At 32.6% G+C, this 16,518-nt stretch overlaps 1 protein-coding gene across 1 annotated transcript in view; it reads left to right on the forward strand.

Annotated features, from left to right (window-relative positions):
• The window catches only part of LOC126878470 (ionotropic receptor 21a), a 174,643-nt gene that overhangs the window by 48,069 nt on the left and 110,056 nt on the right, over positions 1–16,518 (forward strand). Inside the window, exons 6-7 of the mRNA XM_050641214.1 lie at positions 1,902–2,042; positions 2,100–2,292. Coding sequence (XP_050497171.1) covers positions 1,902–2,042; positions 2,100–2,292 — 334 coding nt within the window. The remainder of the gene's footprint in view (positions 1–1,901; positions 2,043–2,099; positions 2,293–16,518) is intronic.

The raw sequence follows: 16,518 nt of genomic DNA on the forward strand, positions 1-16,518 counted from the left end.
GTGATAGAAAAATGTGTTGTTTTTTTAACGAGAATAATTTTCATAGTTAGATACTCAAGATATCTTGAAAAAGACTAATAAACATGAAAAGTGAGTAATATTTATGATATTTTAATCCCCATAATCAACTTATCATGGGTTGTAATATATTTTTTTTATCATGGGTTGTAATATTTATATATAGGTTTTTTGTACCTATATATAAAATAACAGTTAAAACTGAGTTTACTTGTTTCATTACGAACAAGACGATCATCAAAATGCAAATAGCCGTAGATTAGCTCCCACTGGCCCAAGCGAAATTCCGTGGGGTGCGTCCACTGATCGACATTCCGAATGATTCATCGGCACGCAACGCAAAAGTTGCCTCTCGGAGCAACCCTTCGGCATTCCTGATGGTGCGATCCGTACGATGCGGATCAGTGGACGCAGGTACATAAGTTTTTGTACAAGGCAAACTAAAATCCGTTGCGTACGATGCGTCCGATGCGTACGATGCGCGTCTGTGGATGCTTGCCTTAATAGTACTTTATTAAATCTATCATTATAAAGTTACAACCGTTACTACAAGCTATTCATACATCTGTCCTGTCGTCAATGAAGTCTCTGCCGTCTCTGGCAAGGTCAAGTGGCTAACGGCATCCTGGTGACAGCCATGCTGACTTGTCACTGTCATGGCTATCACTATTCAGCACTCCAACCTAGGGATGGGAAAAACCTACCGGTTTAACCTAAAACCGGTTTTTTTACTTCGCAATAACCGGTTTTACCGGTTGTTTTTGTCCCGGTTATAACCGGTTTTTTCTTTTTAAGGTAAAAACCGGTTATTAGGTTTTTACGGTGATTAGGATTAGGTTAGGTATTATTTTGGATCTCAATCATAATTATTATTCTCAAGTAATTATTCCAAACAAAACCATAATTCAAATTTTATTTTATTTTATAAAATACAGAAGCAAACTGAAAGTGCAATCTCACATCAGCCAGAAACAATTATTAAGTTTTATTATAATATTTCCTTGAAAAGGTATTTGTAATCATAATATTTACATAAGAAGTGATCTGGTTGAATTAGACGCAAACATCATCTATTTTTAACACTTAACTCTTGACATTGAAAGTGGGTGAATGACTTTTTCTGATTACCAAAAATAATGCTCTGACTATGAATATCGAATTACTGATTACGAATACGAATCTCCAAGAATTTCGCTACGCTTTCAAAACGATACACTCATACAGGAAGTATTAAATGAGTTAAAATGTACCTATTCTACAAATATACAAACGTGTTTAAGTGTAATACATGTTCTTTCGATAGTACTAATTTTGATCATATTGATATCAAGTTGAATGGAGTATCGCAAACTTAAGTGTACTGTAAATGTATCTTTGTAACCTATTGGATTAAAAAAACCGAAAACCGGTTTTTGGCCGGTTATAACCGCCAGGTTAAACCGTAAGCAAAAAAACCGGTATAACCGAAAACCGGTGTTTTGTCAAAAACCGCCATCCCTACTCCAGCCACCTTAACAGTACGCAGTTATGCGTAACATATCACAGACCCATATCATTTTCTAGACAATCACATTCCTTTTCAATTTCATCACCTTCATTATCAATATCATCTTCTTGGTTTTCTAGAATGTCCTTATAGATAATTATAAGGTCTTCTTCTTCTTCCCAATAAATCTTTGTTCAAGGATTTATTGCAGTTTGCTTGGTCAAAATGGAGTTTAATGCATTTTCGTTCAATTTTGAATCATTAAAATAGCAATTATATTGGATATAAAGCAAATTGAAGCTTGATAAAGCAAATTGAATATAAAACAAAGAAAAGCAGAATTTGATTAGTGAGTCTAGTAATATGAGCAGGGACTGTAAATCTCCTAATATTTCAGGGTTTTACTGGATATTTACTATAATAATAACATCCTGTTATACTGGTTCCATCATTGCATTCGTAACTTTGCCAGTATTTCCATCAGTTGTGGATACTGCCCGTCAGTTATTGAGTGGATGGTACCAAATAGGAGTGCTGGGTAAGTAAAAGAACGTTTCTACGCGTCTGCTAATAAACATATAACCAATTATTTTAGATAAAGGAGAATGGCAGTATTTATTTCTGAACTCTAGTGATGACGTATCTGCAAAATTACTTAAAAGTCTAGATTTAGTTCCTACAATTGAAGAAGGGTTAAAAAACACGACGAGGTATTCTCTGTGGAAGTATGCGTTTCTAGGATCAAGGGCACAGTTGGATTATATTGTCAGAACTAATATGAGTACAAGGTAACTTTTTCTTTCTGATTGCAACATGCTGGGAGAAATCTGGCAACACTGCCTCGCACATCAACTCTTCCTCTCTCTCACCCTACCACATTCACGTCGATGTATTGCACAGTGTCGACCTTAAAAGGTGTGAAACGGTGTCAAAAACCCTTCGATTTTTCTAGACTGTATCGGAATTTAAAAGACTGTACTTATTGAACGCCCCGGTATAAACATTCTATCTATTTGTACGCATTTCATTTCAATGAATACAGCAGCGCCGGATAAAGTCAAGCGTCCACAGACCCGCATCGTACGCATCGTACGCAACGGATTTTAGTTTGACAATCGATAATGCGATCCGTACGATGCGGATCAGTGGACGCGGTTACATAAGTTTCTGTACAAGGCAAACTAAAATCCGTTGCGTACGATGCGTCCGATGCGTACGATGCGGGTCTGTGGACGCTTGCCTTAAAGGGGCGGGCGAGCCGGGCGACCGCCCGGGGCGCCGAACTTTGAGGGGCGTCAAATTTTGAGGGATGCTGATATAAAAATAAAATATTTTTTACATAATTTTTTTTTAACTTTGCGCATCATTCCTAAGACATGATAGAATAATAAGAAAACTATTGCTAGCTATAATCAGAATCAATAACTCAAAAAAAAAATAATAGACAAAAACAAAAAATTTATAATCAATGTAATGCAACCTAAGAATTTTTATCGGCCATACAATATTAATGAAGACTAAAAATGTTTTTTACGATCTAAAAAGTTTGTTCAGTTTTTAAAAGGACCTTTTTGTCACGTACCTATCACTTATGGTAACAATGTAATACATACCTACATACTTAAAAAAATTGACAAAGATCAAATTTATGAATAGTCAGGGATATTATAATACTGGCGCTTGTATATTATGTCAGAGATGTTACATACGCCTCAATGATTAAGGTTAAATAATTTTGTCTTTCTGTTCTATAAACTTCAGTTAACAAGACTGGCGATGGCGTGTGCCCGTGGGTGTGTAATAATTAAATTTGTACGCATTTCATTTCAATGAATACAGCAGCGCCGGATAAAGGGGCGGGCGAGCCGGGCGACCGCCCGGGGCGCCGAACTTTGAGGGGCGCCAAATTTTGAGGGATGCTGATACCTATAAAAATAAAATATTTTTTACATATTTTTTTTTTAACTTTGCGCATCATTCCTAAGACATGATAGAATAATAATTTTAATAATAAGAAAACTATTGCTAGCTATAATCAGAATCAATAACTAAAAAAAAAAATAATAGACAAAAACAAAAATTTTCTAATCAATGTAATGCAACCTAAGAATTTTTATCGGCCATACAATATTAATGAAGACTAAAAATGTTTTTTACGATCTAAAAAGTTTGTTCAGTTTTTAAAAGGACATTCTTGTCACGTACCTATCACTTATGGTAACAATGTAATACATACCTACATACTTAAAAAAATTGACAAAGATCAAATTTATGAATAGTCAGGGATATTATAATACTGGCGCTTGTATATTATGTCAGAGATGTTACATACGCCTCAATGGTTAAGGTTAAATAATTTTGTCTTTCTGTTCTATAAACTTCAGTTAACAAGACTGGCGATGGCGTGTGCCCGTGAGTGTGTAATAATTAAAGTGAAATAAAACAAAGATTTGTTAGATATTGAGAATTTCTGGTATTGTGGTATTAATTAGGTATTTTTTTTATTTTTACGTTATATAAATTTCGGTAAGTAGGTATCGACGTAAAAAAATATATAAAATTTATGGTAAGAAACATAATATTAAATTGCACATTGTCAGGAGGTAAACAGAATTTTGAACATTTGAAGAGAATTTTGAACATTTGAAGTGGTTTTTTAAAATTATTATTCTCATCCGTGTTAGTAAATACATTTACCTACTCTTTCATTTAAAAGTGATTTATTTCTTCTTTTGACAATTTTTTCTGCCAATAAACTCGGTATGAACGAATTAGAAATGACAAGTTCTTGTTCATAAGTATGAATATATTTTATAGAAATTTATTTCGAATACTTTGTACGGTTAAGATGTTTTATTTTTTGCATAAAAACGTCGCGTTGCATGAAAAAAGGAAAGATAAATTTTTGTATCACAAATTGAACGAAGAATTCCAAAATGATATTTTATTTGAAATATCTCAGTTGCGTACTTTTTTTTCTTTAAAAATTTCAGACCATTACCCGTATTCGCGCCAAACGGTAGATATAAAATTCTTAATTTTATGTCAAAAAATGCGCAATAATTATCTCTTAAAACCAATCAAATTTCATTTGCATATCTCAACCGGTTTTAGAGCACTAAATAAATCGTCAGTTTGTAAGAAAATTTTCAACAGCCTGTATCTCGGAAACGAAGCATTTGCGGACATACTTTTATGGAAACTGTCATTATTTTTACATGCAGCTCTAAACTTTGTCGCACTTATTTAGAAATACCCTGCACATTACTAAAGATTTAAGCAGTTTTCATTGCATTTCATTAAATGGACTGCATATTCTATTATCCATTTAATTTAGATAGCTAGTTTTTTATTCTTGTAGACTGCTCTTATTAATATTAGTGGAATTTCGATGTGTTCCATTGCTTTCCATAGTTTGGTTCTGAGTATCGAATCATAGTCCTACTCATTATATGAGATAAATAAAAAATTAATGAATGATTTTAATTGAATTTAGATTTAGATGATTGTAAGGCCAAGGATATGACAGTGGCTCTAACATGAATGGATAAAATAAAGGTGTACAAGCTCGTGTTTGCAAAGACTATCGTTATGCTTTTTTTATGCCATATGGATGCCACTCCCTCAATTTAGTCATTGGGGATGCAGCTGTATCTTGCGCACATTCAACATCTTTTTTGGTATTGTACAACATTAACATTTTTTTCTGTTTGTTGACAATGTGCATTTATCTTTATCTTTTATCTAGCCCCTTCGTCGTTTGAACTTCCTTATGCTATGTCATATGTTGGATCAGTTATAACAGTAGTTAATAATAACTACTGTACTATTTTTTAAATAAATATATTTTCACATACTTAGTTCTTTATAGTGAAATTTTGATTTTCTAGCATTTTCTTCTATTTTTTTTTTATAGGTATTTGCCAAAAATTTGTAGGTATATTTTTGTATGAAAGGTCGCCAAATTTTATTTTGCCCGGGGCGCTCAAAACCCTAGAACTGGCCCTGAGTACAAGACGTAGAAATATCATGCCTTGTCACACGTTATTTTCTCATGAGAATATCGAACGTAAATCGTTTTTAGTTTTCTCACACAGTAAAGCATTAGTGTTTACTTTTTATCTGAGAGTATCTCAATTTGATTATAATACCGATTAACGCAGTTTATATTTCAAAGCAAAGGACTTAATTACATCGGGCGACAGAAATATTGTAGAATGCTTATCTTATAGCTGGAATCATGGACTATAAATAACGAGATAGTATCTTCCCGTAGCGCAAATACGTCCGAGTTTGCGCATGATAACGTAACTGGAGACCGGAAGTTGAATTTGAATTCTTGTTAAAGTTAAATGGAATTTGTATTCATTCTGTGATGAAATTATTCAATTAGCAAAATAACATTAAACTTCAATGTATTCGAAAAAAATTAGTGTCGAGATTCTTGTCAAAGATAACATATAAAATACACTTATCTTATAACCGCGAACAATTCAGACTAATCGGACATTACGAATGATTACGAACCATTACGAACTTTTGGGTCTCCACTTACGTCACGACTTCGGGATGTGCAATATATTATCTTGTTATTTATAGTATCATGTTATTTATAGTATCATGGCTGGAATTATGGGTATAAACCAATAACAGTTTTGAGTTCTCAGTCAACAGGCCACCTGCGAAAATGATTAGATCAGCAAGTTTTACGTGAGAAAGCTTGGACAATAAACGAATTTGTTCATTATTATTCATTCACATTGGTTCAAAAAATTAGCATGGCTGCTGTGGGTATGGCTTAGAATATATTTTGATTAATTTAATTGGTTGAAGGTGTGGTAGAGACAAAATAGGTATTTTTTTGATTGGATGGATCCTATGATGGTGAAATGAGAGGTGCAGTTCTCTGTTGGAACGAGTAGTTTCGGTTATAATTAAGAGTTGAAGTCAAGGGTTCAATTCACTTAGTCATGAAGTTAAGTTTGATTTGAGATTTTTTGTGATGAGCCAAAGTTAGGCTCAAATGATTCCTTGTGAAAGTAGCAGGAAATGAGTGTTTGTTAAGTGAATTTCTTATAGGTAGTTTACCAGTTCTCTATGTTGTTGTATAGCGGTAGCGGAGAATATGTTCTTATAAGAATAAAGTGTCGTGTCCACAGTATTTAATCAAAAAGTAATGGATTAACAAACCACAAACCTTCCTAATCTTTCTATATCCAAATGAAAGAAAAGAAAACAGTTTCAAGTTTTTAATTGATGAGAAGTTCTCAATAATAATAGTACAAGCAGTTACCTACCTTTTTTGCATCGATGAACTATGGAATTTCATCTTTTAATATAAATAACAATAACACCATATACAGGGTTTTTGCTATATTTTAACCCCCCTGTAAACTGCTATATTTACAGAATTAGAAAAAAATCTAAAATACAAAAGTTACACGATTTTTATGTAGTTTTCGAAAATGACAGTAGAAAAACAAAGAAGGTGCAAACAAAATGGCCGCAGATGTTAAATTTGTTAATTAGTTAATTAAAATGTAAACACCCTGTATATGGTTACACATTTGAAAAGAACGTTCTATACCGAACATTGAATTTGATGAGCCTATCTGGAAAAATAAGCGAGATACCTACTTGAATAAATATTTTGAATAGGTAATAGGTAAGTATTTCGAATAAATCTTAGTCATAATTACGACAGTGATAGAAATATCAGGGCAACAACAATATTTTGACAATTTATAATATTTAATTAGAATGGGTTACACGGAAGTTGAAAAGATCTTAAATAAATTAATATAATAAATTTATTTAACATAAATTAAATATTATATTAATATAATATGTACCAGGTATTTATTTACATTTAAAACCATCATGACTAACGTTACCAGGTGTCCCGATTTGCGCGGGACGTCCCAATTTTCAGGGGTCTGGGGACGCGTACCGATGTGTACCTAATCGGGACACTAAATGTCCCGATTTTGACCCACGAAAACTAATTTCAGGAGGGCTTGCAGTGAATTTTATAACTATGTTATAAAAACAAGGCGCTTTTAAAAGCGGTAAAATCGAATGAAAAATCTAATTTTAATAAAAAATAAATAATTTACTTAATCTACGATTTTTTTGGAATTTCGTCTGATTATTATTATTATGTAGGATTAAATACCGATTATAGAAACACCTTGTAGTCCAGTAATTGAACGGAAAATACGGCGATACCGTGTAATTTTCAGGATCAACTCCGAATTGCATAAAAATTTGAACGGCTTGTGCCGTTGGTTGCCTTTACTCGTGGGGTGACAGTCACCCCTAGTTGGGTTTGAAAAACCGCGCGTTTAAAATAAGTCCAGATATGGATAAATTGGCTAATTCTAAGCAATTTTAGTTCTATAGAATTTTAACTTAGTTAATACTTTTCCAGTTATTTACGAATGAAAATGTTTATTTTTCGATAAAAAATCACGTTTTCAGGCGATTTTCACAAATAACTCAAAAAGTAAGTATTTGATCGAAAAAAATAATCTTAGCAAAAATGTAGCATAATATAAAAAAATAAAAAAAGTTGTGAACTCGTAAAGTCTATAGACCCAGCAAAGCAAAATTGTAGCTCATGGAAAATACGTTCTTATTCGTCAAATTCCAAATAAAATATTTCAACGTGAAATAACCAGGAAATTAAGCACTTTTCGGGAAAAACCAATTAAGACTTTTTCTATAAAGCTTTATTTTTATGTTTTAAAAAAGTTTCTAGCATCAAAACTAAGCGAGTTATGCTCAAAATCAAGTTGACTCCTTTTTTTTTTGTAAAAAAATCGTGAAAATCTCCCCCTACTTAGCACCCCAAATGAAATTAATCGTTACCGCTTTACAAACAATTTACTTTACTTATGTATTTTTTACATGATTGAAAGGGTTTGAACGAGTCACTAATCACGAGTGTATGCAAAATATGAACAGCCATATTTTAACCAACTTTTGTCTTACAGAAAAACAAAATGAATCTATCGTATTTATAAAAGCATAACCTATCTACTTTTTACTGCTTGAGATTTTTAGTAGCCCTAATACTTTTTACGTTATTTTGAAAAAAGGGCATTTTCCAATATTTTAGGAAAATTTTTTTTTACTATAAAACGATTTTTTTTTAAACTAAGCACTTCCAACCGGCAAACCTTACAGATCGTATAAACAATACACATATAAAGTAAATGGTAAAGCGGTAACGATTAATTTTATTTACGGTGCTAAATAGGGGGAGATTTTCACGATTTTTTTTTTACCAAAAAAAAGGAGCCAACTTTATTTTGAGAGTAACTCGCTTAGTTTTAACGCTAGAGACTTTTATATAAAACAAAATTAAAGATTTCTTTAAACACCTTAAAAATTTTTAATAGGTTTTGCCCGAAAATTGCTTACCTAATTTTTTGGTTATTTCAAATTGAAAAACTCGATTTGGAATTTGACGAATAAGAACGTACTTTTGATAAGCTACAACTTTGATTTTCTGGTTATATAGACTTTCTGAACATACAATTTTTTTTTTGCTTTTTTAAAAGCTACATTTTTGCTAAGAATATTTTTTTCGATAAAATTACTCGAAAAGTATTGACTTAGTTTAAAAATTATATAGAACAAAAGTTTTTTTAGAGTTAGTCAGTTGATCCATTTTGGGACTTACTTTAAACGCGCGTTTTTTTACCCCCGAGAAGGGGGTACTGTCACCCCCAAGTAAAAGCAACCAATGGTACAAGTTCAACTTTGAAGTAGACAGTAAGTAGAACCTAAAACCAGATTTTCATGCAATTCGGAGTTGACTCTGAAAATTACACTCCAAAACGGAGTCATGTACTGGACTATTGTTGTTTATTGGTCCCGATCTTCAACCCTAAATCCCGATTTGTTTTTGCTTATGTACCGATTAAAAACAAATCGGACCTGGCAACAATAATCATGACTGAGATTTATTCAAAATATATAGTATCTCCCTTATTCTTCCAGATAGGCCCATCAAACGTAATATGGAAATGTTCGGTATAGAACGTTCTATTCAAATGTGTAACCAAATACAGTGAGTTCCATTTAAATTAACAAAGTTAACATCTGCGGCCATTTTTTTGCATATTTTTTTTCTACTATCATTTTCAAAAACTACATAAAAAATCGTGTAACTATCTAACTTTTGTATTTTACATTTTTTTCTAATTCTCTAAATAAAGCAGTTTGCAGGGGGGTCAAAATATAGTGAATAACCCTGCAGTGACTTTAATATTAAGTGCCAGTGCAGTGAAGTGTTCAAAAAAAGATACCGAGGAGAGGTCTGCACGAGTTACTAGCAGCAGTCAACAAGGGTAGAATACAAGGTATTTGTAACGAACTTTCCTTATTTTTCGAACTTTTATTCCCCAAAATCATAACCAAACGGAGGACATTTTTTTATTAAATTCTTTTAAATAACATTCTCTTTAATTTTCTTTTATAACTAAACCATATGCTTAACTTTATATGAGTTCTTTCTTTTTTATTTGCACATAAATATCTAACCCTTAAGATGGAAATGGTACGTAGGTACCTACCTATTTATAATAAGCACAACCAGTGCCGGTTTATCCTAACTTCGGGCTCTGGGCGCTGGCGGTTTAGGGGCCCCCTTCATTGCTATTCGTTGTCAGTTTTTTAACAAGAAAGCACATGCATTAACTATAAAGGTTTATTGTAAAATCCATACAGTAATTTTTTTAAACAAGCAAGAAGAATAGCAAACGTAAAAAATAATCCAAAAAAATAAATAAAAAATAGAAAGTTCCACAAAACAACACATGACAAGCAAAAAAACATATTCTAAAAAATACATAAAGACAAAAATTAGATCATTTTTTTTTCTTGACTTGGTATTCGCAAACTTCCATATAATATTATCAGAATTCAGTTTTTCCAGTTCTTCATTCTCTATATACTATATTATACAATAGTGATAATGCGTCTAGGTTTTTTTGACCCAAATTTGACCTTAAATATGTTTTTATTCTTTTTAAAGCCGGAAAAGACCGCTCACCTGACGCGTCAAATAAGAAAAAGTTGCCTTTACATCCTGGATGACATAAAATTTTTCATAAAATATGTTTATTCAAATTTTGGCATAACGTTACAAAATGGGTAATTTCATTATGCAAGTTCTCTTTGGTTTCATAAACATCGTTTTTATGTTTCTCGCATAAAGTATTAATTGACGTCTTAACTTCTTTATATCTAGAGTAAAAAAACATTTAAAAGCTGATGTCACACCCTTGTAGCATTCAATTCGCGATTCTGAAAACAGCGACTAATTTTCTAGACTCTAAATTTTCTGCGACAGCGATTTCTTTGTCACCGCGACTACAAATCGCAAGTGGAGTGCTAGCCTTAGAGGCCACTGTATAATGCCAAATTGCAATTTTTGTAATCACTTTACTTTTGAATGTTTGAAAGGGTGTGTACTATTGTTTGCGTATATGTCATTTTCGAGAATAATCTATTCTTTATCTATAAATTAGATGTATGTACATCTATTTTTGTCTTTCGTTTAACTATTTTAAAAGAACTTATTTTGTTCCTATTTTAAAAGAGAACTTATTTTAAAGCCGAAAAGTGAGATATACCTATTATTATTTGGGCCCCACAATTCAAAATGAAATTATTAGAAACTAAAAAAACTCCGTTTATGCGATTATTTTGAATACAATACGAGACATAGCTAAATCTGATAACTTTCTGTAGTTTTTGGAAAAGGGCCCGCCACAAACACTGACACGGGGCCCTTGTAGAGCTAGGCTACGCCACTGTGTATAGGCGTGAAGAAATGTAATAATAGAACATAGGCTTTTTATTGGCGTATCTGCGTATGAGGTTTTTTTCGGAGAATATGTAGATTATTTAGCGTCTTCATTTTTTTTATAATTAAAAGGAACAGGCCCCTTCGGGCCCCGGGCCCCTGGGCGCCAGCCCCAAGCGCCCAGTGGATAAACCGGCACTGAGCACAACTGCTAGGGGTCGCCAACTTCTTAAAAATTTCAAGATCTTGTCTTGATCTTGTCTTGAAATCAAGACAAGATCAAGACAAGAAGTAATTTTAGATTTCAAGACAAGACAAGAAGTTTTATGTCAATACCAAGATTTCTTGTCAAGAAAATTCTTGAAATATCTTGACTAATAATGAAAACTCTAAAACGTATTTATTTGTGAAAAAGATAACATTATTGTAACATAACATAACATATTATTTTAATTTATTGAACACTTTTTTTGCTAAAACGATTTACAAAAATTTGAAAATAAAATTGCAAACTAGATTTCATTAAATAACAAATTTAGCACATTTTTAAATCGGTATGGCCATGAATTAAGGCAGATAACACTTCTAATAGCCACTTTACACGATGCAAGTAATTGCGCAATTAATTGCACAATTTCTTGCGAAAGAACTTTTGCAATAAGTTGCAACTAACTAAAAATAAAGTGATTACACGGTGCAAACAATTGCATAAACTGACATGAAATAGACAGAAACTATGGAACAGAAACTTGACAAAATAGCATAAATTTTAGGTTATGTTGTTTTTATAAATTAAATGTAATTTTTTGAGTTATCACTTAATTAGATTAAAAAATGTTAGATTATAATTTGAGAAAATTATAATAATATGTATTATAACAAAATCAATTAATACCTAATGCAAGTGTACCTATAATATCTACATTATTCATTTACAAAAGGAAACAAGTTGTAAGAAATACAAATAGAAAATAGTTTTTTTAATCCCTATGTTGCATAAAAGTTATCCACCAGAATAATGTTATTATCTGTGCAGCGTAAAATTGGTAAAAAGTTCCTCTAGTTTTATTAAAACTTTGTAAAGTTTGAAATTTAGAATGACAGAATGTCAATGTAGTAAAAACAAACAGTGTAGCTTTCAAAGCCACTAGAAATATAAACAAATTGCAGAAAAAATTGCATGAAAAATAGGACATGTTCTATTTAGCTGCAACTTCTTGCAGCAAGAAGTTGCAGCTTTTCTGTGTAATACGTGTATGACACGATGCAATTTCTATTGCTGCAAGAAATTGTGCAAATAATGGCGCAATTAGTTGCATCGTGTAAAGTGGCTATAATGGAGTCAACGCCTAGCAGATTTCTTGGCTTTGTTATTGTTAAAAATGCTCTTGAAAATAGCATTTCCGCAGGTACAGATGTTGCTGGCGTTCCGCCAAATCTTTGGCCATTCTAACCTAGGATCATTTATGTATTTTTCAATTTCATACTTCCAAGATTGTAAGTTATCATTGTCAGCGTTCTTAAATAGGTAAGTAATATCTAAATCGAATTAGTTATTTTCTTTTTTCAGACTAAGTGCTGGCTCTGGTATTGGACTCTGTAGATTATTCTGGGATTTATTAAAATAGTAAGCTTTAAATATTTCTTCAAATTTTTGTACTGCCTCTGATTGTAGAAGCTTTCTCCAAGATGGAGAGGAAAATGCCTCTACTTTATGCTTTATGCCGAGGATACAAAATAAGAACTATACAGTACATATATCCAGTTAGTTTTGTTATAGTGTTTCAGTATTTTATCTCTCGCAGCTTGAATGAAGTAAATTAATTAATTACTCGTCGGTAGTGTCTCTATCAATTTAATTATCAAGTTAATGAGCCTAATATTTCCAGTTTGTCTAAAAGTAAGTTTACTCCAATTACCACCAATGGGAGTGTGCAATATTTTCCCCTTAAAGCCTTCGAGTATTGAAGAAAGTGTTTTAAAGCTTCTCAGATACTGACAAAAGTTACTGATCACCGATCAGAACCCATTCTTTATCCAACATTTTGCATTTATTTAGATTTTCGATCAGGACTCACCCCAGTGGCTGTGTTAGCACGCAACGTAACAAAAAAGGTTGCCGGGGAATCACCGGACCGCGTAATCAAGAAATTTCAAGATCTTGAAATTTCTTGAGTCAAGACAAGATATAAAATGTCAAGAAAACGTCAAGACAAGATTTTTTTAAATTACTTGATTTTTTCTCAGGACAAGACAAGAAGTTGTCAAGACAAGAATTCTTGTCTTGTCGACCCCTAGTTTCTGCAACTGGCGCTGGGGTCCTAGATGCTGTATTCAACCAGACCTATGGATGTTGGTCGTTGCAGTCTAGGTGAGATGCATTGTATTGCGAGAGACGGTTCCCCAATAGGAAGACGATCAGTGGGAAGACCACCAAAACGATGGAACGACAACTTACTTGAGGGACATTGAAAAAACAGACAGAGTCATGTCTATACAAAAAGAAGAAGAAACAAAAAGCTGGTTGTAGCGGATGCTCTTTCACGTCGGTTTGATGGGAATAGCAGCGACCCAATTGAAGATGAATTAGCAAGCGAATTGGAAGCTCATGCACATCTTATAGTTAGTTCGATTCAAGTAGAGTCTTATTTTATTGAAGAAATTAAGAAAGAACAGATAAAAGATCCCATTTGTTTAAAATTAAAAGAATATTGTATGTCGGGTTGGCCTGAACAAAATACAATAGAGGAATGCTTAAGGCCTTATTATAATTATTAATTATAGGTTGGAGTTGTCTTTTAGCGATAATCTATGATTTAGAAATTGCCGATTACACTAGTCAACAAATAAACAAAAAAATGTTGCGACTGATGTTAAAATGGCTGTACCGGGGAGTTTAAAGCGTCCTGAATGCGAATTCAAACACCAAAATGTTCCACCACGTACCTATATATTTTGAGTTATCTTCTTCTTAAAGTGCCGCACATTTCTATTCTGCGTAGGCGTCCACCGTACATTGTCTGGTCAGGTGAAATGGTAGATTTGGAGTTATAGAATGCAACAAATAATTCTGTTTACTATAAAAATTCTTATATACTATATACTTACATATAAGTTCAGAACTAGAAACAAAAACTATACTAAGTCTTTTGTACCTACACAATTTTGTGCACATCCCAATTTTCTCATAACACTATTTGGATTAACACAAATACACATTTTATCCTTCTTCTCTTCTTATACTTGTAGATCTGTCGATCTGTTAATTCCGACGTTGAAGTATTTCTTGAGAGGTAGACTGCCAGCTATCTCTCCATCCTTTTGGTGGTCTCCCCGGTGGACGCTTGCCTGCTGATTTTCCTTCTAGAGCAATTCTTGGTAGTCTGTGCTCCTCATGGGCGCCCATAGGGGGGGCAAGAGGGGGCAGTTGCCCCCCCCCCTATCATTAGTAATATTATTTAAAAAATCAGTAGGTATGTAAGTATATTTAAAAAATAAAAATACATTATTTACGCATATTGTGGCGAGAAACTTGCAACAATACCTAAAAACAGCAAACAACCGGAAACTAATCCAGCGAAATACCGAGAAATGCGGTTTTTCACTTGAAAATTTAAATCCTCTAATATCTGTAAATTTTTCCCTGTAATCAGAAAAGGTTTTTGTTTTCTACGCCTGTTGCTGGCGGCCGGCGGGTGACCTTGAGCGAAAATACACAGCGACAAATGCAGAATACGACAAGATCAGCCACCACCACCCGCTTGTTGCACTGTATTACCTACTTGGCGAAGAATATAAAAATCAGCCGGAAAGGCACCAGCATGGTATTTATAAAGGTAAAAGAAATTAATTGAAGGTCAGGATTAGCTGATAACGAAAAAGACATTCTCATTGAAATTGACAAAGTTGAACGTTTTAAAATTACAAAAAATTAATGGCTTGATAAATAATTTTGCTTCGAAATAAAATATTTATAAAGAACGAAAACTGGAAATAATTAAACTGTTTAAAATGAAAATGGCAATAATATTTTCTCAATAAATATTATTCGAGATGATGGAAATAACTTTTCTAATTTAAATCAGGCATCACTAATTTCATTATTGAATTGAAAATGGATATACAGGGTGCACGAAAAGAATATAAATGGACCGACTAATAAATATTTGCTACAAATCAAAATCAACAGCTACCTGAGAGGACCTCTAAATGCAGAGTGGGTCTTATTAAAATAAATTCTACAAAGTAGCGGGTTTGCACGCTACAAACCTGAGTAAAAATTAAGACAGTTTTGGCTTCGTATTGCACCTGAATAAAAATGGTATACATTTTTATTTTTTATTTATTCATTATTTATTTACATTTATTTACAAAGCTCAACAGACCTTGAAGGCCTAGGGCTACAAATTCTATTAATATAATACAATAATACACCCTGTCCCGAAAAGATTGGTCATAAATTATACCACAGATTCTGGGGTCAAAAATAGGTTGATTGAACCTCACTTACCTATATACAATAGTGCACACAAAAAAAGTTACAGCCCTTTGAAATTACAAAATAAAAATCGATTTTTTTTCAGATATCGAAAACTCTTTGAGATTTTTTATTGAAAATGGACATGTGGCATTCTTATGGTAGCAACATCTTATAAAAAAATTAATGTGAAATTTGTGCACCCCATAAAAATTTTATGGGGGTTTTGTTCTCTTAAACCCCCCCAAACTTTTGGGTAAGTTCCAATTAAATTATTATTGTGGCACCAATAGTTAAACACAAGTTTTTAAAACTTTTTTGCCTCTTAGTACTTTGATAAATCAGTAGTTATCGAGATATTTTGAATATTTGTCGAATCCACCACATATTGGTATATGGTAAGTACGATTATAGAGACCTGTTAATAATCTGAAAATTTATTTATAATTTACATTTTTAGGCATATTTTGAAAAAGTAGCCACGCCACATCTCGACAAAAAGTTGACTTATCAAAAAAATAATAAGAGGCAAAAAAGTTTTAAAAACACTGTGTTTAACTAATGGTACCACAATAATAGTTTAATTGGAACGTAAACAAACATTTGGGGGGTTTAAAGGAACAAAAGCCCCATAAGATTTTTATGTAAATATATTAAAAAAGAAGCCGCATCTCGATAAAAACTCGCTTATCGAAAAAATACTAAGAGGCAAAAAAGTTT

This window comes from Diabrotica virgifera, chromosome 10 (assembly GCF_917563875.1).
Source record: "Diabrotica virgifera virgifera chromosome 10, PGI_DIABVI_V3a".
Lineage (NCBI taxonomy): Eukaryota > Metazoa > Arthropoda > Insecta > Coleoptera > Chrysomelidae > Diabrotica > Diabrotica virgifera.